Below are 22,280 nucleotides of genomic sequence, written 5' to 3' on the forward strand. Positions count from 1 at the left end.
GGTTCATCTGTCATACCAAGCTAAAATATGGTGGTCTTTACGGTTGGCTTAGTGCAATATATATGAATCCAGTCATTGTGATCTATAAACAAATATATATGGCTGGTGAAGAACAACAGGGGTGTCCACAGGGGGAAATCAATATGGCAGCCACAACCATGTGATGGCTTCAATTTCATGGCCATATTTACTTTTTTGACCGCTATGCAGATACCCCTGAGGAATCTTTTTCAGTTTGGGAGCTAAACCTTTGGCTTCTGGAAGCAACAGGTCATTGTCTGGTGACATCGTGGATGGACTGGAACATGCCATTCTTCCCTTGGCTCCAGTCTAGTCTGGGCAAATGTTCCCAGGACGGTTTGTATGTTTCCATTATTTTTTTGCAATTCTGTGCTTGAAAATGTTAGGTCTTCTTCAGCAGGGGAAGGATTTAAAGGTCAAAATTGAAACGTTACATAATGCATTATTTTTAGTAATGATTTATCATTATATAAATCATTATATAAGATTATATAAAGATTTACATATAATGATATATATTTATAATAATAAATAACAGCAGAAAACTGCACAGTGGAAAAACAGTGGCTACCCATGTTTGGTTATTTTATAAATATTTATAGCCCACCCATTATCCAGAGGATTTCATAGCATGTCTTAGTGTAAGGCCACTGTGGCTTATTCAACAAACCAGGGTTAAAACAAGCCAATTATAGTTTATCACAATGTATAACTTGATCCAATGACCAGATAAGTCAATTACATAAGCTTGAGTTGTGAAAAGACAATAAATATTAAGGTTGTTGAGAAAATATGAACTTCTAACAGGAAGGTCAAAGGTCTATGGATATGTCAATTGTTTCCATAACATATTCACATTCCAAGTACTGCCCATTTATTCTGCCCTGCCAAATCCAAATTAAAATATTGCCACTTGGCCATGGAGGAATGGCCCTGGAACTGAGGGTATAAGACATGATTAGAATGGCCCTATCTGAACTTAGTAATGGATGAGTTGGAAGCAAGTAAGAAATGGACTTCCCATGGCGTGAATAATATGGAGGAGGAGATGGAAAGTAAGAAGATGAAGCTTCTCCGGCAGGTGGCTTAAGATGCACATCTCTCAAGAATGAATTATACTGGAGAGGAACCTCCTTAAGCATTCAGAGTGGGAATGCAAGTGAGCTCCACGCATGCATCCTCCATCTATGAGTTGGAAGCAAATTTCTGCAGTCCAACAGCCTTCCATACAGGTGTCCCATACAGTGCTGACCTCTGGAAAAGCCTTCCTGCTGAAGATGTTTGCCCCAACTCATGGACACAATGTAGGTAAAGTCAAAAGGGGGCAGTGCTAGCAAATGACCTCCTTCTTACCATGAGTAATTTGAAGCCCCACAAAGAGAGTGAAAACTCCCCTAGGCATTGGGCAGGAGAAGACACAAAACTCCCTGAGACAATTGATGCCCCACATTTCCCTCTTTCAGCCACTGGGTATCCTCTTTTTCAAATCACACTCACATTGATGTGTTCTTTCCCACCATACTTGGCCCGGATCTGAGGGTTCTGGATGAGATCCAAGTTCGTCCCCCAAACCGTAACAGGTGTATTTCCACTGATGGACAAACAAGCAGAATAAAAAAAGACAAAATTAGCAGGAATCTTACAGCCCATCCTCACAGACGCTTCTCAGAGTGAAGCTAGCAACTTCAAATTCAGAGGGGAAATCTGTGTCTGCAAATGAAACAAAAGAAAAAGTGAAATCCTGGCCAGTGGTTCAAAATCAGTCAACTGTTAAGTCTCATCCACTGGTTTGCAGAAGTAGAGTTATCTCAACAGCTTCCAAATGGTGACGGTACTATTGATTTATTCATTCGTTTTCAATCTGACCTATGCGCATACAGAGCATTGAAAATAGACCAAATACGTTGACTGGTTTGGAGCAACTGGCCAGAAGAATTTCACTATTGCTTAGTTTCGCTTGCACACACAAACCTGATCATTAGGCAAGGTCTAGGAAAAGAGTCCAGCAGGTCAGCCAAGCTGGAGGAGAAGAAGCCAGGCCACTCAAGGCCAGCTGCCTGGAATTGAATCAGGAGGCCCAGAGGTAGGATGGGTTGGGAACTGGGGTGTGGGTGCAGTGCAGCACAACTGGCTAAGAAAGCTGGGGTGCAAATACTCAATACTCAGCTGTGAGTGGTTGTTTAGAGCACTGTTTCCCAACCTCAGCAACTTTAAGATGGGTGGACTTCAACTCCCAGAATTCCCCAGCCAGCAGGGACTTGAAGTCCACCCATGTTGAAGTTGCCGAAGCTGGAAAACACTGGTTTAGAGGAAACTTGGATTTTGATGACTTGATTGAATTTCTTGGGAAAGAATGGGGCAATGTGATAAAGTTAGCACATTACAAGGACAGTTGAAGGAAGCTGAAACCATGATAATAAAAGGATGCTCAGGGTTTGCTGAAGTCTGCAAAACTTTTAACTGATACAAAATAAATACGGCAATGAATTTGTTGAACACTGGAGACTTTACCAAATTGGAGAATTTAGTGCCATCCTGTCCCTGAAAAGCAATTGCTTTCTAACAAAAACTTTTTTTTTTTTTTTTTTTTACTAAAGCAGATAAATAAAGCATAGACTCGAATTTATTCCACTATAATCACCATAATCTGTCCTCTTAACAATTGAAAGCTCCTTTAGAGATTTTTTTTTTTTAATAAATGCATCCCCAAATCTGTTAAACTAGGGGGAATGAAGTTTTTTTTAGCTCTGAGATATAATTAGGAATGGAGGGATGTGTGAATTTCAATTTATCTCTGTTTCTCATTTTCTCCCCATCTTACCTTCATTCCATCCCATCTCTATATCATTTTGCACTATTTTTTAGAAGCCCCCCCCCCAATTCATCTGCATTTTTATGCACACTTTCCTAATTTATGCAGTTTTACAAGCTGTTTCTACTTACAGAATGCTCCTTGTATATTTTTACTAATATATGCAAGGGTTGGAATGTAACTGTTTTGCAGAATTTCACACCTCTGCTCAAAAACTCTCAAGATGCATTTTAAAATGTGTATTTTGAAATCGAATTGGATCAAACCTGCATATGCAAATCTTGAAGTATTTTTTAAATGCAAATTAATACAATAATGAGACAGAATACACCTGGGGATAAGCACCTGTAAAAATATCATGGACTGGGAGAGAAAAAAAATGACTTCTCCATTCATATTCCTTCCAAGGACAGGGTGAGTTTTTATTTCAGGTTCCAAATATGTGCAGGTATGTTGAAGTTGTTGTCACCAGCTGGTGTGAATACACTAACTAGGAATTAGCCAGTTTGATATAGTGGTTAAGGCAACAGGCTAGAAACCAGGAGGCTGTGAGTTCTAGTCCTGCCTTGGGCATGAAGCCAGCTGGGTGACCTTGAGCCAGTCCCTCTCTCTCAGCCCTAGGAGGAAGAGGAGGAGGAGGACAGGAGGAGGAAGAGGAGGAGAAGAGGAGGAAGAGGAAGACGACAATGGCAACCCACTTCTGAAAATGCTGCTTAGAAAACTGCAGGGAAATGTCCATGCATTGACAGCTAGTTTGGTCCAGTGGTGAAGGTCCTGGACTAGAAACCAGGCATCCATGAATTCTAGCCCTCCCTTAGGGACAAAGCCGGCTAGGTAATTTTGGGCCAGTCCCCCTCTCTCAGCCCTAGGAAGAAAAAGAAGACAAGGGCAAACCACTTCTGAAAATACTACCATGAAAACTGCAGAGAATTGACTCCTAGCAACTGCATGGACAACACTGAGGAGAAGGAGGAGGAGAAGGAGGAGGAGAAGGAGGAGAAGGAGGAGAAGGAGAAGGAGAAACCCTAGTTAGAATCCTGAAGGGAATATATTTAGATCTTACATCTTGTCAATTGGACAGATACTACCAGAATGAATTTCAGATAGCGTCTGTTCTCACCCAGAAAAAGAAATCCATGGGAGGAATGATTGGCTTGTACATCAGAACCTTTCCAAGATGGTTGAGAAGTTCCTCTACATATCTTTAAATATTTACTCAACCTGATGTGCTTTATAAAGGTTTTAAAAAATGCAGATGTCTTCATGTGGTTCCACGGCCATAGGCATCAGATGTGATTGACATCACGGGCTACTTACACACTAGCATCAGATATCAAGACACACATATGTAAGGGCAGAGTTTGCTTTAGGATGTCACTGCACGCATCACCGTTTTCACAAAATCTTGGTTCGCCTATGTGCCTGGCCAGTCCAAGAAGCATTACATGATCACATGGCTCGTGCAGGAACCACCCAGAAACTAGTTTCTTCAAAGAACTTGTAGCTGCCGTAAAGCAACCCCCCTTCCCCAATTAAACACTGGGGGGAAAACAAGAAGATTTCTATTGGCCACACCTCAAAGTTTCTACAGTTAAATATGACTTAGAGATTTGCTGGACTGGAATCTTTTTCTTAAAAAATAAAATAAAATCCCTCCACCTTTATATCTCTATATAGATTTTTGTTTTAGGGGGTTTGACAACAACATAGAAGTGACTTCCCACATCCTTCTTCCAGAGTATATTTCTTCTTCCCAGACTGATCTACAGCTTTCAGATTTCTGGTGGTCTCCCATCTAAGTGCTGAGCATCTCCATACTTTGCCTTTGTGGGATCAGCCATGGGGCTGATCAGCAAGGGGCTGCCATATGCTTCCTAGAGGGCTTACTCTGGGCCACTAATTCTAACGAATGAAACTAATGTCATTGGGTGAAAGGGTTTCATCTGGAATTCATGATGATCTGGGATAAATAGGATAAATATGTTCCCCACAAGCTAGTAGCTATCTAGTTTCCTTCACCTCTCCCTTCCCGCCTTTCTTCCTTCCTTCAAATATCTGTAAACTACCCCTATTATGAGACTTGTCCCTGTAAAGGGCATATCCTCCCTCATGACATCATTACCTGACAATGCTCCATTCTGGCTCAATTCTCAAGATGGTTGGATCCTCCACATATTTAAACCTGAGCTCCTTGTGCATTTTAGCCTTCTCAAGTTCCTTGTGCAATGTGGCCTTGTCCACCTTCACAGATACATCCACCATGTTCTTCTCCAAGACATTACCAAAAGCTGTGGTATTGCAGATAATATATTCTGCAGTTCTCCTGTTAGGGAAATGAAAAAAGATAAATCAGGCTAGGCTTAGATAATGTCCACAGGAGGCCTTCAACCTTCAATGTTAATATTTTTGCTAATGGAAGCTTCTATTATAGAAGACTGGAAGAATTCTGAACTTCGAGAAGTCCTTCTTTTAAGCAACTGGGAGTTGAAATTCAATATTGTAATAATCTGTTATGAATCAAATGATATGGTTTGCTTTTTTCTGGGTAAAAACCTCCACACTTGCCAAACCGAGTTTCCTTTGAAGTTTAATAGCACTGTTTCTTTGCCAAATCACTACCAGCAGCTGAAATGGTTTTTCCCTGGGTAACGAAGGGTCAAAATGAACCTAACATAATTTTTTAAAGTGCACATTCCCCTTTTCTTTTGAAACAGAACCAGCCATGTGGAATGCTTACCTGGAACATGCATGAGTGATGAATGTGGGGCTTATTTTTCCCCAAAACATCTTCCTTACATTTGATTTGTCCCCAGACACACAATTGCATTTGATCTGGATGAGACCGTTTGGCTCTGTCTCAAATAGGTGCTTTATATGGGGGTGGACAATGTGATTCTCCTCGTTGAGGTGAGGAGATGACACTTTTGGTGAGGTCCTTCCGATGATTCAAAGCTTTGACAGCCAAATCCAATGTTTCCAGCAACTGTCTGTCTCTTCAGTGTTTCAATGAGTTTTCTGTACATGTAGTACAAGGAGCTAAAGTTCCTTTGGTCTATCAGCATTACCCCTCCCCTCAAAAGCAATGAAGTAGCATCTCTTGGATATTCAAAACAGGGCAGCAGAGTTACTTCATGAAGCATCATCAAGCTAATGCATGTAAAAGACCTACATTTGATGCAAGCAGGATCTCTGGGGGCTTTTAAGCCAGGGAGAATACAAACCAGGAACCTCAGTGGAACTGTCTGCAGGGTGCATGCATCAAAATCTGCACGGTGGCAGGTGTTGCAATGCCACGCTTGTCTTCTTGCGGATTTTGACAACTCCCTGTGGATGCCCCAGGCCTCAAGTGACTGCTTTCTACAAAGTGTCAATAAGTGTAGTTAACCCAGAGGATAGTTCATTAAGCCTCTCTGAGCATCTGCCATTATATTTTGCTTCTCTTCGTGGGTGACATCAATGCTTCACCCATTAGCACAGATATGGGTAGAAGAGCCATGCTCTCTACGGTAGCAAAAATCAGGAGTCTGGTAGCATTTTTTCCATGCCCACAGTGGCAATACAATGCGTTAGTTGGAAATGGCGCACCCAGACTCCTCCTGAATTTTGCTAGCATGGAATGGTAATTCAGATGACCAAGCTGTGCAGGCAAAAAGATGCCTACGAAGAGACACATTCTCCACCAGCTGCTTTGCAATTCTGGAGTTGCAGAATTGCTGTGTTTACGGCCTCCCCCTTTCCCCCAAGCAGCCAAAGTTGACTGAACCTTACCGGTGGAAAAGACAAGGGTATTCTCCAAACATTACAGAGACGTTACTTCCTGCATTCAGGTTTTTGCCCGTAATCGTGACTTGCGTACCACCCGATACTGGTCCTTGCTTTGGGCTGAGGTCAGAAAGAGAGAGCATCTGAAAAGAAAGGGAAAAAGGAAGATGATTTCAAGAGGAATTGAATGGAATAGCAACAAGCTGAAAGGGTGACAGTGGCTGGAGGAAAATATGACCAGAGGTTGCTTATTCAAGGGAGGCCAGTTCTGAGTTAGCATTGCTGGAAAGTGTTTTTAAATAAAACTAGAAAGTGCATTAGACGCTTGGCTAACAGAAGACATGTCCGTTCCTTCCCAGTGACTGTGTCCACACAACACACGTAACCAAATCCTATGGTTGCTGTTGTCCCATATGCAAGACTTGGTTCCTTTTAATTTTAATTAATCTTTTTCTCGCATAGTAGCTTAGGATGTTGGCTGAACCCAGCTCAGTGAGTTAGCTTTCAGCTGAACAGGTCACGTGAACCCAGAAAATGGGTTAATTCAGTAGCAGGTTACTCATAGTTCATGTAAATGAGCATTGTATAAAAGAAAGGAAGGAAGGAAGACACATAGACAGAGAGAGCTAGACCAGGCTAAATCCTGCTTTGCTGTTGAAATGATCTGAATGCTTGATAATAGATGGATGAATTTAGCCTGATTTCTCTCCCTCCCTCTCCCCCCCCCCCCAAGACACACACAGAGACATGATTTTTCACTTTCATGATTCCAGCCCAAAAGCCATCTTGTGCTTCCACTGCAGAGAAAAAACTCGGAGAAACATGTCGTTCTAACCAAATAAATAAATAAAGAATCAAACCCTGCATTCTTCTCTTCCTCCCTGCCTTTCAGCCCATCAAGATAAAACCCATCTTATTTAAAAAGGAAACCTATCACCGTGATCCTGAAGAATGGCGAGATTTTCAGGGAGAAATCTGGAGTTGCCGGTTTCTCCTTTCATTAGCATTTTAATAGAAAAACTTTTCCGCTGGGTCCCACATGAAAAGCCGCCCCCTGCATTTGCAATGAAGGTTTCTCTACCCTCCCCACTTTCTCCTCACTTCTCTTCAACTACTTTTAAGAACGTTGGCTTAAAAGGTTGCAACTCTGATGAATGAGCGGGTAGAACGAGAAGCCGGATGCGCTCTTGAACCCACTAAACTGTTTTTTCAACTCCCCAGTCTTTCTACGCGTTTGCTCTCTTGCTTATCCTGCATCTCCCAGAGGTCTGGAGGTTCATTTTCCATCTCTACTTAAGCAGAACTTAAATAGAATTCAACCTCAGATCTGACAAGGAGCAAGGGTGGGCATTTTGCTGGTATGACACGCCATGGTGCGGGCCCAGAATGATGTCTAGCTGACATGGGAAACAGATGTGAGTTGTATTTCCTTCCCAAACTTTACAAGGTGATCCAGGAGTACACGTAAGTGTTCTTGGAAAAGTCTGTCACGTTCATAGAAGTTGCTAGTTTGGGAGTCCATCAATTTGGAAAATGGGCCTGTTCAAGTAACCTAATGAGACAGCCCTGTGTGAAAACAGTCAATGGCTATTAAAGTTGGGTTTGCATCATGAAAAAGATTACATAACATTATTGTGTTTGAGGCCGCAACATTTCAGGTCTTCATGGAAGCTGCTAAGATATCTAGTAAGTTACTATCTGAGAACAAATATTTGATATTGCTTTTCTTCTTCTCCCCCCCTTCCTTCCTTTTGCCTCTCGTCTTTTAGATTCTCAGCTCCGAACCCAGAACTATCTTTATTTCTGATCTTTGTACGCTTCCTCAGCCGTCTTTACTGGCAGGCACTCAGGTGAACAATCGCTATAAATAAAGTAAAATAAATAATACTCATTTCCTGTCCCGAGAGGGTCTATGAATTTCCAGAGGTGTTATAATCATAACACAAAAACTTATTATCATCTCATTTACAGGCGCGTGGTATGCTGCAGTAGTCTATTAATGATTCACAGCTGCCTTAACAAATTTTAGATGGTATTATTCACAGAGGGAGAGAGTGTGTGTGAAGGGGAATGAAGAATCAGATGTATAAACAATTTATGACTTTTTTTTTTATTCTTGGTTTCTTGCAACCTTGCTGGAGGAGGTCAGGATCTGAAGCGGTGACCAGAAGAATGGAAAACCTTTTCTCCCCAGCTGAACCGTGGGTTTTTTGGAATCTTCTCCCAACCCCACATCCTTAGATGTTGTAATCATCCCCACCCAGAAAAACCAGTGCTGGCAATCAAACTATGGTATCCAACTAGGTCCTTCAAAACAGACTTCCAGTGCAAATTAATGCTGATTTAAGATACGTGAAGCTCCTCCAGGTCTGGGGAAGTGACCTTGCTAGATGTCCCTCCTTTCTTTTCCCTGAGCCAAGGGAGGCATCTCTGCCATACATTTAAGTCCGTGGGGTTATGCTCGGAACAAGTGATAACACTGACGAGAGGCCCATCAGTCGTCTTTAGCTAAGGACAGTGCGTTAGGAACATACGAATGGCTTTGCTGGATGAGGCCAACACCACTGCAGTCCAGCGTTCTATTTCTCACAACCAGATGCCCCTGACATGCTCAACAGCTGGAGACAGGCCACTCTTCTATGGTTGTTCCCCTGCAACTAATACGTAGAGTTAACATTGGAGGCACCCAGGTGGGAGGTAACATGGAGCCTTCAAGACGCGAGCCCTTGATAATCCTATCCTCCTTAAGAGTATTCAATCTCCTTTCCCCTTTTCAAGACACCTGAGAATGTGTTCCTCACAACATCCTGCAGCAATGAGTTCCCCAGGTTATTAATGGACTGGGTGAAAAAGTGCTTGTACCCCTCCCCATTTCTTGCATCATCCTTGATTGGATAGGCACCTCCTACCTTCACTCCAAACGAAGGAGTCTCTCTAGCTGTGGCATTTGTGGGGGCACCCCTTGTGGCCACCAGTGAAACCAGGCTGGGTAGGGCTGGAAGATTCCCCGCCTCTTTGGGAACTCAGCCCATTTGGAGTTCGGGGTTGCAGTAGCACACTGCAGAAATTGGAGGGGAGATGTTGAGGGACAATCTCGTCTGGCTTCCAGAGAGACATCGATCGAGATGGCTGCAGCAGGTTTTGTTCTTCGCTTTACAAAGTGCTGCTTTTGAGGGCACGGATGGCCCCTTTCTCCCATATCAAAGGAGAGCTTTGGCAGACAGGGACAAAGAAATCCACCCTGGAATGCTAGAAGGGGGGAGATGTGGATGAAATTGTTGTTTGAGGCTCCTGGGTGGAGGGAGGGGAGGGAAGGGAAGGGAAGGGAAGGGAAGGGAAGGGAAGGGAAGGGAAGGGAAGGGAAGGGAAGGGAAGGGAAGGGAAGGGAAGGGAAGGGAAACATTCAGTTACTTACTGCACCAGCAAACAACATTCCTACAATAATCAAACAGCCCCCCATAAAAAAGAGACCAATTCCAGTCCTTCTTTATACCCCTCCTTTATCACACTACCTTATCTGAAATAAACCTGAGATCGACAAGCAGCCTTTGGGCATCTGCAGACATTTTTTAAATGATTTTTCTCCAAGTCTATATTATAGATTGAGAAGATGAAGCAGTATGTTTTTATAGGGTGTACATTTAATAATATATTGAAGGACTGAGCTAGCTGTGTATCAATATTACATGGATCTTTTACTTTTTCCTTTCTTAAAAAAAAGTTTATTTGATCACGACATATTATGGTATTGTCAGTGTCGTATTGTTTCTGTTTGTTATTTTTCACTAATATGTATTTTTGAAAAATTAAACAATAAGGACTGTAGAGACCAGGAATGGCAGAAAAGAAGGACAAGGAGAAGGAGAAGGAAGGAGGGAAGGGGAAGGGGAAGAAGGGGAAGGGGAAGGGGAAGGGGAAAGGGAAAGGGAGAAAGAAGGGGAAGGGGAAGAAGGGGAAGGGGAAGAAGGAGAAGGAGAAGGAAGGAGGGAAAGGGAGAGGGAAGGGGAAAGGGAGAGGGAAGGGGAAGGTCTCAGGACCACACAGGTCTCTTGAGTCACATATTGTACCCCTGCTGAAGTTGAGGTCGGCTCAGTGGGTTTCTGAAATTCCCCACCAATTTAATGGGCAGAGAAACCAACTGGAGAATTTCTCCAAATTTTTCCAGGGAAATGAGAAATCCTTCAAGGTTTCTTAAGGGCAGGATATCCCCTTCTGCAGTCTCTCTGTGAAAAGTTCTTCCAGATATCTTCCTTTGGGAGTTAATAGAAACATGACACATCAGAGATACTGGGAATGACTGTGTGAAAATCCAGAATATTCTAATATGCCCTTTGGCAGCCTCACCATGAAGCAAGCCTAAGAATATCTTATTCCACTCCTGAGAGATTCTCTTCTTGGAAAGAATTTCCAAAGAGATGCATTTTCATCAAACTGAATGAGAATTGGTAGAAAAAAATACAGATGAATTTCTCCATTTAGCACTAGCCTTTAAGCCAGATTTTCACCATAGCTACTTTTGCTTTTCTCACACACCTAAATCCAGAAACATCCACCAGGGAGGCAAATGATGACTACAACCTCACATCATCATGGCGCAACCTCTGCCCCTTTTGTACAAGCACCAACACGTCACACACATGTACAGAAGAGGCAGGGTTGTGTTGCCATCTGGATGAAAGCATCAGATCTGTGGATATGGCAAAGTCAGAACTCCCAAATTTACCTCACATTTTCCGATTCCAAACATTTTGGATTTGATTCCAACAATCTGCTTTGGAGACCATGAAGGTAGCTCTTGTGTACCACTCTTTAAAGCAGCTGGGTCTTTTCCTGGATTCTGTGCAATCTCTGAGAAGGACATGGCTACTTTAAAGGCCACCTGGGCTCTGAAGCACAGACTTACCGTAAAGTAATAGAACTGGGAAGATTTCGCCATGAATTCTGGTTTGCATTCAGCCACGCAAATGTCCACATTTCCAGCATGCTGGCTGAGTTTTGCTTCACCCATCTCGCACACGATTCTAGAAGGAAAGCAGAGACGTTCAAAGGCTGAGCATCTGTTTTTCCTCTGTTAAGCCCCCTAGCAGTATCCAAAGCTAGATTTACAAAATCTCAAAATCTAGCTGGATTTATTGCAAGGAAAAATGGGATTAAGTGGCAGAATCTTGGAAAGGAGAAACGTACGTCCTCTGGCCCTGCTTTGTTTTAATCAACAAATTAAGGAAGGCCCTCTTTCATGTCTCTTATCCTCTTTTAAACTTTCTCTTGATTTAAGAAGGGGCTGTCTAATTGTTCATGAGATATGAACGGTAGGTCCATCTGATCTCGTTTGGCACCATTTGCAAATGTCGTTTCTCATTCACAAGCTTAAAGAATTCCACTCCATACTCCAGTGTTGTCCAAACTTGGCCACTTTAAGATGAGTGGACTTCAACTCCCAGAATTCCCCAGCCAGCATGGCTGGCTGGGGAATTCTGGGAGTTGAAGTCCACTCATCTTAAAGTGGCCAAGTTTGGACAACACTGCCATATTCCCAGCTCAGCCAAAATGATATTTCTGCCATTTGTAGATCCAAAACTGGAGAAAACAAGGTCATTGCTCAGTACAAGGATTCCCAAGTGCCAAAGATCTCCAACCCTTGTGGAGGTGGGAAGGCCCCAAACTTGGGGGCAGCTCCCTTCGCATCCTCTTGCCTTCAACACAGAACTCCTTGCTACAGATAAGAAACCGCAGAATTTCTCAGCCTGAAATGCAACGGAGAGCTTCTAAGGACAACTCAGCTAGCTCAAGCAAAGGAGTTATCATCAAGTTTGGACGATCAGCTGCACCTTCTTTGCTGCAGCAGGACGGCTTCTTAGCTGGAGCAAAGAGATTTCAGCACAACATCTGCAGTGTTCGCACAAACATTGGGATGTTGCAATGCAAATGTTGCCCTTTGTTCCCTTGGAGACACCTATGAGAAAGATAATTTGTTCTTTGTCCTGAGTAAACCAGGTCTTTGTTGTCATTCTACACTATGCATATAAAAATGCATATATTTTAATACAATATATGATAGATAGTGAGAGAAATTACAGGGTTACCATTGAGGCAGCTATAATGGGCGACCCTGCTAAATTTTAGGCTATCAAACTAAGGACAGCATTGGCAAATGAACCTGGAATAGTTGAATTAGCTGCTTCTATTTCTGATAGTTGATTACTGACGATTCTTTTGTGGTTTAAACTTTCCTCCCCTTTTTATGTAACATGACCAATATTGTTTGCATTTTGTACTGCTGTATTCCAGGTCTTTTAATAATCTAATAATAAATATATTATTATTTATTTTAATATATTATATATTATATTATATAATATATTATATAATAAAATGTAATAAATCTAATTCATTTTTCTTTGTTGTTCTTTCTCTCATTATTCCCTTCACTGTGTAGGTTGTGGTGTCCTGCAATTGCGTATTTTAAGTCTTCTTTTTTCTGGCCAGTTGGAGATGATGAACTTCAGCTTGCCTGTCAACAGTTAAAGGAAGCTGCAGGAAGAACTACAGGCAAAACGTGTCGGGTTATTTTTCTGCAATCTAATTAGAGAAAGCCAGACTTTAATACCCTTTTTTGCAAGCTCAGAACGATGTGATTTTATTTGATGGAGTTCATCTCCCCAGAAAGCCTATGTTCCCATTCAAACTGCAACCCACCCATGGTGTTGGTGGAACTCCTGAGCTGGCCAGAGCTCAGATATTTGGACTGTGGGCCCGTAATTTCTAATCCTTGCAAGCACATTGCATTTTCAAGTGACAAGATTTGCAGTCCCGTACATCTGGAGGGCACCAAGTTGACGAAGCTTCTTCCCTTTCACCTAATTTCAGAGTTCAGTGGCCTGAGACGGACAAAAAATGATGGATGAAGAACCAAGTTCTCCTGCTCAAGCCAAAGAGGCAGTTAGGATGAGATGCTTCTGTGTTTCGCAGGAGGCAGAATGGTTTTTATGTTTCAGAGTTGGGGGGAGCTTCGTCTTTAAAAATTGAATTAATCAATTCTGGGAGTTGAAGTCCACTCATCTTAAAGTGGCCAAGTTTGGACAACACTGCCATACTCCCAGCTCAGCCAAAATGATATTTCTGCCACTTGTAGATCCAAAACTGGAGAAAACAAGGTCATTGCTCAGTACAAGGATTCCCAAGTGCCAAAGATCTCCAACCCTTGTGGAGGTGGGAAGGCCCCAAACTTGGGGGCAGCTCCCTTCGCATCCTCTTGCCTTCAACACAGAACTCCTTGCTACAGATAAGAAACCGCAGAATTTCTCAGCCTGAAATGCAACGGAGAGCTTCTAAGTCTAATCTATCTATTGCTATCTAATACCACCTAAACTCAAGATTGCCTCTTGAGTCATCTTGGCACTGACTTGGAAGTGCCGGGTTTAGACATCTGGCTTCCTTTTTTTTGTGGGGGGGGATTTCAGGTTTCTTCCCCATTTCTCTTCCTTTAAAAAAAAAAAAAAAATCTAATGAAAGGTTCTGTAGAGCTTGCAAATTCTTTTGCATCATTTGTACGATAGACCTAATCGTACTGTCTTGTTCTTCGACTTGTTTACAGCCAAAGCACCTTACAAGCCCAGTTAAAATAAAAAATAAGTTGATCAGTTACGCTTGCCTCTACAGCAAGCCTGGCTAATTTTGAAAAAGCAGGGACAGATCCAAGTGAGAAAATGGCTATGGGTGGTTTTTAAAAAAAATTATAAATAAATAAATACATGGATGGTTGGTTGATTGGATGGATGGATGGATGGACGGCAGATGGATGGTTGAATGGATGATGGATAAGGAACCAGCAGAAAATTCTAGAACTACTGATTAGTTTGGGAAGCCAGTCAAACCAGCCAAGAACCTTAGAAGAACGCAATAGCAACCCATTTTGATATTGTTGCCAAGAAAACAACATGGTGGCTTCTGCAGGGTCACCAGGGATCAAGCTCCACTCGGGAGGGGGCGGTGGGACTCTCTCCTTGGCTTGCAAGTCAAGAGACCTTTACATACCCCTCCTGGCCTTGGAACTAGAGCCTTTTCTTGATATTTTTTGCCCTGCAGACCTTACTTACTGCTCTGCTGGGATATATCCATCCACCAAGGGAACACACTCCACACCAGCAACTTTGACATGGGATGCAATGTCCCGGAATTCGAGACCTAGATTTTCTCCCCGGATGGTCACTCTGGTCCCTCCTTCACGAGGTCCTCTCACTGGACTTATCTAAGAAAACAAAGATCTGGTTAGAGAAGTTTAAAAGATGAAAGAAAATCAGAACCACATCCTACTTGCTAGTTTTTAAATACCGGTCTTTCCTTCCAAAATATCCATCCTGAATTACTCCTCAAAACAAAACAGCCACCATCCTTCCCCATTATTTTCTATGGGTTGTCATCAAATATGATTTGCCTCTAGCTACCACCAATGGAATCCAGGTGGAACGAGCTCAGGAAGTTGGGGTGTCTATGTGTGGCTGGAAGCTATGTGTATGTGTGTGCTTACATGCAGAGGAGCTCAAAAAAGTCAAGATAGTGTCTTATGCTTGTGTGATCAGAACTCTGCTCCCTTTTTATGTGTGTTGCACCTGGCTGTGTGTGTCTTTGAGAAAGAGTAAGAAAGCAACAATCCCTGTGAACAATAGCGTTGAACAGGATACCTGTGTATATTTGGGACCCAAGTTCCTGGTACACTAGGCCAGTGTGCAACAGAGTGCAGGAACAATATTATCCTTGCTTAGCATCTAAAATGAAAGTTGCAATCGAGTCTGGCCATGCTCAGAAAGGCCCAGTGCGACGTATGCTCCAAGCATTGCTATGTGGCATGGAAGCTCATGGCCCTGTTAGGTGCGCCAGTAATATTGAAGCAGAGAAGAACACAGCAAATATAATAATGCAAGTTATAATTACGATGTTATATATTTTTTCCCAAGAGTGTTGCTATAGACAATGCCCTTTGCTAGCTATTTTACAGCCTTATTGAAAATCACGGTTGATGATCATACAATCGAGATAGGAAGCCCCTAGCTTCCCTTTACACATTTGTTTATATAAAAAGATGCTTACATCACCTAATTGATGTAACACACAAACAGTTAAAAATACAGCATAAAAGAATTGACCTCAGGGAGCAAATAAAACCAAAACACCCCATCAGGAAATACAGGAAACAAAGATCTGGTTATAAAAAATAACTCTCTCTCTCTCTCTCTCTCTCTCTCTCTCTGTATATGTATACACACACACACACGTGTGTGTGTGTGTGTGTGAAATATTACAAAAATATTAAAATATTAAACTGCCAGCTAGTACCACAGGGCCTGTGCAAAGAGCAAAGTTTTTAAAACTTTCCAGCAAGATGGCAAGGTTAGGGCCATGTGTTTATATATACATATACATATGTGTGTATGTGTGTGTGTCTGTATCTTGCATACCAATTATATCTTGTCAGGTCAATTCATATTTTAACGGTGGCTTCTTGCTCTCATATTTTACGCAGGGGTGTCCACAAGGTCTAGTAAAAAAAGTAAAGATGGTGGGCCCAGCAGTGCTATTGAACCCCCACCTATTTTTTATGTGTGATGCACCATCATGGTCATCATCTTGACTTTTTTTTACAATATCTTGCAGACACCCCAGGAATTGTAGATCTAGAAATGGGTACAAGATCCGCAAGAAGAATCTGATCAATCAGTCCTCAACAAAATAGAAGGTTATTGCTTCCGTGAGTCAATGATCAGTGAGCAGAAACTCACATATTTTGGGCGTGTGTTGCAAGCAGACGGTGCGCTAGAAAAGACATCTATGCTTGGCCAGATTGAGGGAAGTAGAAAAAGGGGGAAGCAACGGATAGGGTGGATGGACAGGATCACAGAAATTAGTGGAACATCTTTGGAAAAGCTGTAAGGTGTTACTACAGAAAGGTTGAAATGGTGAACGTTAGTCCAGGCAAGCACCAGGAATCCAACCTGACTCAATGGCACATAACTATTATCAACGATGTGCAACATGCTTCTTCTCTAATGACTTAGGAAGACATGCACAATGCACTTCATTGATTAATTTATGGCATTACAGGCTGCTCTGATGGCAAACGATTCTGAGCGACATCCATCCCAGCCTCCATAAAAAGATAAATGTACAAAATGCAAATCAGAACATATCAACATAAATAAACACTGGGAGGAACACTATATATTCTTGATAACATGCGGCTGGCAAGCTTTGTGGCAAGGCAGGACAAGAATTTTCAAGGGAGGGTTGGATGACATGACATTTCCTGCAGGGAGTTACAAGAAGGGGGATTCCAGTGACATGTTGGGCGGAAGCAGGAGCAGAGGGACTCCTCCTTCCCAACCCTACAAGCTTTCTGACAATGGAAGCAGCGACCCAGAATGATGGTGGAGCACCCTTGGTTCAATGTCTTTAGAGAGGACAATAGTTGGGAAAATTTTGGGTTTCTGTGCTCAAGAGGTTAGACCTGATCTAATTGGTCTTTTCCGCTCTATGAGTCCATGAAATAAAAATGTCTCCTGGGAACATGAACACACCTAACACCCAGCAGGTGGATAGTTGATCTCACCCCGCACTCTGCTTCCGATGATAGTCAATCAAATCCCACTGGGTGGATGGTAGTGACAGGTATCTCCTGTTTGCCTGCAGCCCACTCTAAGAGGGAAATAACCCAGCTGATATGTGATGGTCAATGCCTCCCACCGGATCATCTTCCAAAGGCCACAAAGCTAGTAAAGATCAGCACATCCCTGCAACAACCAACACCAGGTCAAAGTGAATGTGGTGTGGCCTTCCCTTGGTTGTGAAGCTACAGCTGATCCCTTCTGCTAGGGGTCTGGAGCTGCAGGATCTGGGTGATCCTACTTCTACAGGTGCCCACTGGCAAATGGTGGCTTTGGGGACCCCCCGATTCCAAATAGACTTTGTCACTGGCTTCTCCTAGGAAGAAAGGAATGGACATCTGCCTCCTGTTTTAGATCCCAACCTTATTTGATCAACAAGTTCTTGCTCGACTTTTTTGCATCCTTGTTCCTAACTTCAGTGAGCCAGCCTGTTCATTCGTCCTTCAGTCCTTTCTTGCTCTCTGATCCTAAATCCTACGTGGTCCCCAAGTCCCCAGCTCACTCCGGTCTGCTGCCTCAACGCCGGAAACCGTGGAAGGAGAGGGAAAATGTCTATTTTCTTACAATGTGTCTAATTCTATAAACATATGTCACATCTACTTTGCCAGTCCCTTTCCTAAGCCCTCTGCAAATATCATTTTTGGCTTGCTCTTTTCCAGATTTGCAGATAAAGGCCATCATTCTCCCCCCAACGCACCTACGCCATCGATGCATATTTGAGGATAACAGCTGCTTTATTTCCCAGCTCTCTCTTTATCATTCCTAATGTGAAATGTGTCTTTTCCAATGCTCGCTGCACACCCTGTTCAAGTCCCTAGTTGGTCACCACTAGCTCAGACCCCATCAGCGTGGAGCTGAATGCAGGCTAATTTGCATGCATACCAATTAGGCCCTTTTGAAAGCTTTTCGCTGTTAGCGTGACCAAACATTGAGAGCAATTTAGTGACAAGGGTCTGGAAGTGACTAATGTTCACTTGGATCTTGCAGCCAGACTATAAACATGCTTAGAAGCAAACATAATGGGAGACATTTGTCTGTTCTCGGCTTATGATTACAGCCTTAAGGGAAATTCTATCGGCCCAAATTTTTAGGGAGACGGATCCGACAGCACTTTCCAAATCTGAGCCTCAATTGGAAGGCATTTGTTGAATCCAACTCTACGTTGCTCAGAGAAGCCCCCTCCCTCCTGGCCTTTCGTAAAGCTGTCCAAACAGCCGTATTCCACCAAGGATGCTATTTATTTCTTGCTTCGTTTTTTAATCCATGTATAGGGCTGCCCATTTGCCAAGTGACTCGGGGTGGCAAACGAGTTGAAAGGGTTAAAAACACCCCAAAAGGAAAATATAAAATAATAAAGCATAATAATGATACTGTTTCAGGCCTGGGGCCCCAAATGTGTTAAGGACCCCGTTTCTTGGGTACACTGGTAAGTATAGGATAATTTTTTCCTGGCTGCCAGATAGATAGATAGATAGATAGATAGATAGATAGATAGATAGATAGATAGATAGATAGATAGACAGACAGACAGACAGACAGACAGACAGACAGACAGACACAGTGTTGTATTGTACTTGTTTTAATTGTTTTTTATGATTGTTTACCATCCAGAGTCACTCGGTTGAGATGGGTGGCCATAGAAATTAAAATAGATAGATAGATAGATAGATAGATAGATAGATAGATAGATAGATAGATAGATAGATAGAAAGATGCATGACTCATAGCATACAGTAGCCATTTTTGAACCTGCGATTATTGTCTTGGGGACAAGGGGCATATTAATTTTACATCTTTCTTTTTTTTAATGTAGAAGGGGTTGTGATCCAGTTGACAGGCCTTCAGGGTCTTGGCCCCCATTTAATGAATGGCCCCCACCCAGGGGTTTGGGCAGGGAAGTCCAAAAAGTCAAGATGGCAGCCACAAATATGCAATTGGAGCCCTGCCCCATTGCCATGCACGTAAAAAGACATAGGACTTCAATCACCTCGTTGCAGGGGCCATATTGACATTTTTGGATCGAGGACACCTCTGTCTCTCCCCAAGGTATGGATGACCATGACCTGCTTGCCCCTTAGGTTACATTATTTTTCATATGCTATTGACATTACTCATCATCTTTTAATGATACTGCATTAATTGTTCCTGCGAGTAGATATCTTGCCCTTGACTTCATTGAACGCAGCTCAGAATCCATTAGAAGTGTAAACACGCTGTGAATATCGTGCATCCTTAAACACTGCATTGCAAAAGATTGTAAATATTGTAAAATACAGAAATAAACAAACGCTGCCCTGCGGGACGCTGCCCAGAATCTATAGATGGGGGCATCTTACTTCAAAACTGTAAATAAAATAAAAATAAATAAATAAAACTTGGCCTGGCAGCTCAAACATACAGAAGGGTGTTACAAAAATGAGTGCATTATGGAAAAGTGCACCCACAACGCACATTATTTTAGGGAGAACTGAATTGGAAAAGGCACAAACTCGATGATGAGTATGAAAAATACACTGATTAGTAAATGGGCCTATGAAAATATGTACAAGCTGCTCCACTGCCGAGGAAGACATGAGACCAGTGTTATGGTTGGAACAAAGTCCCAGATTTATTAACTATAAAGAACAGCAGTGAGCACATATCAAACAATAAGGAAATGTACAGGCACCGAGGACATGACTAATTGACCACATTCTTTCCAACTGTTGAGCAGAACCATCTGGCTTGAGGCTCTCAGTCATACTTACGTACCCACCAAGCTATTCCCTTTCAGGGTGAGCAACATTTTGTGTAGCACAGAGAAGGAGGAAGGAAAAGCAAGCTTAAAAAAAATGCAAGAGGAGAGATAACAAAAGGGAAAGGAACTTATAGCCCAACAGGGTAGGCTTGTGCTGTGATCTGGACTCAGAGGGAAAAACAGGACTTTGAAGTGTCTTCTTCTACCAGCGTCCTGAGTATGGGCCACTAGGTTGCATGGATCTCCTAGTTGGTGGGATGTAGACAAGAGTGCTGGCTTGCGAGGTAGTCTTTAGGTTAGAGATCTTAGCTTGCAAAGAAGGACATGCTTGGGGTAAAAGTGGATTTTGGTTGTACTTGTGACACACCTGCCACCATGTACCTAAATGAACTGGTAGGATCCTTACTGTTAGCAGGGAATTTGGCATGTAGCAGATATAGAACTAAGGTGGGTACCCAAGGATGTGAAAAAGGTTCCTTTTTTTGTCATGCACAAAAAAAAAGAAAGAAAAAAAACCAGATAGGGATTTGATTGCATGCTTGTGGCCACCACCTTGATTGTTTTGGCTCCCTATCTATGGGACGCCCCTGGCCATGAGGCTCACAGGAGACAATCCTAATTCCAAGGCAATCTTTGTCATCACTGCTGGTTGGGCTGCCAGGTGACACAGGAGCCAGTATGACTTAAGGAACACCATTGATCATGAGCTCTTTGACAGGTATGAAAACAAAGCTCCTTGTAAGTTCAATCTCACTGCCTCCCTTGGTGGAGCATCCCACATCCTAAGTAATGGAAAGAGGCATTATGTTTCTGAGTCAGAGAGGTGGAGGGAGAAGAGACAGAAGTCAACACTGTGCCTGAACAATATAGCCAAGGTACTGTCGTTCCTCTACCCTAATATCTTTGACCCACCAGTGGGATCTAGATCACAGGTAGTTACAGAAAGCTAAACTCTGAACCCCACCAGAGAATCAAGTTGAATTTGAGAAGGAGGAAAACCTTCACACAAAGACCAGTCCTGTAGTTCAGTGTTGGAACTCCATAGTCCAGCAATACAGAAAGGTCAGAGGACTGGAAGGGGCCACTGAGGCCATGTAGTCCACCATCACCCCTTCCTCAGTGTGGGAATCTAAATTAAAGCATTCCTGGTAGATGGCTATCCAGCCTCCACTTGAAGAGATCCTGAGAAAGGAACTCACCAACTCTCTTGGCAATCGTTCTTCTCCTGAACCCCTCTTATCATTAGAACATTCAGACAGAACCTCCCATCTTGCAAAGAGATCTGGATCATCTTCCATGGGACACTCCCTCAAGCATATGAAATGTGCCCTCATATAGTCCCTCAGTTGTATTTTCTCAAGACTAAAAATACCCAGTTCTCTTGGCCTCTCCTTGAAATATGTAGCATTTAATCTCTTCCTCATCCTTGTTAGCCTTCTCTGCAAATGTTCCAGTTTCTCTGAACCCTTCCTAAATGTGATGCCCAGAACTGGACACATTACACCGGATAGAATAACCTCTGAAAGATACAGCAGAATTCTTGCTTTCCATGGTTTAGAAACAACATTTCTGCTGATGCAGCCTAAAATTACCTCTTTTTTTTTGCAGGCTCATCACATTTCTGGTTCATATTTAGTTGGTGATGAACTACAATAACAAGATCCCTTTCAGATATATTTTAATCAAGTCAGGTATTCCCTAGCAGCACCATTTAGCTGACCTTAGCTGATCTCAAAGAAAGCTAAGCAGGATCAGACCCCGGGGAGGAGACCACCAGTTCTAAATTAGACTTGGAAGTAAAAAAATAATAACAACATCATTTTGGGAGAAGGCAGTGGCAAACCACTTCTTTATTCTCGCCATGAAAGCTACATGGAGCTATACAAAGTCAGCAGAATCTTCTGAGTGTGCAGTAAAAAATGTAGATAAATAGATCAAACTGTGCATTGGATTTCTGCTTTTATTCTAAATATTGCACGGGATTTCTGTACCTGTTTCATTCTGCAGAAGCCACTAACCCATGACTGGTGTAAGGTGACTCCTTGCAACATTGAAGAACATCTAGGCGCAAGGGAGGAGAAAGTGAAGAAACTTACTTCTGTAATCTTGGGATTGGTGCACTTGCCTCCGGTTCCCAAAAGCTCCAGCCAACGGTTCTCCAGGATGGGACAATGGTGCTTCAGCGTGCACTGATTCAAGTCTTCACACCAGCCGCACTCGTAGTCCAGATCCGCCTTCAGACACAGACCACAACTATCTCTCATGGCTCCACATTTGTACAGGTGGACTA

General features: G+C 42.7%; 1 protein-coding gene across 1 annotated transcript in view; it reads right to left on the minus strand.

Moving 5' to 3' along the window:
* PLXNA4 (plexin A4) overlaps positions 1-22,280 on the minus strand; it is a 529,822-nt gene that overhangs the window by 81,215 nt on the left and 426,327 nt on the right. Inside the window, exons 12-17 of the mRNA XM_088141425.1 lie at positions 22,087-22,277; positions 14,692-14,843; positions 11,499-11,616; positions 6,602-6,738; positions 4,956-5,156; positions 1,519-1,612 (exon numbers count right to left, since the gene is read on the minus strand). Coding sequence (XP_087997551.1) covers positions 1,519-1,612; positions 4,956-5,156; positions 6,602-6,738; positions 11,499-11,616; positions 14,692-14,843; positions 22,087-22,277 — 893 coding nt within the window. The remainder of the gene's footprint in view (positions 1-1,518; positions 1,613-4,955; positions 5,157-6,601; positions 6,739-11,498; positions 11,617-14,691; positions 14,844-22,086; positions 22,278-22,280) is intronic.

This window comes from Python bivittatus, unplaced genomic scaffold (genome assembly GCF_059951505.1).
Source record: "Python bivittatus isolate LINGU-HERP-01145 unplaced genomic scaffold, Pbiv_v1 ctg000330_np1212, whole genome shotgun sequence".
NCBI lineage: Eukaryota > Metazoa > Chordata > Lepidosauria > Squamata > Pythonidae > Python > Python bivittatus.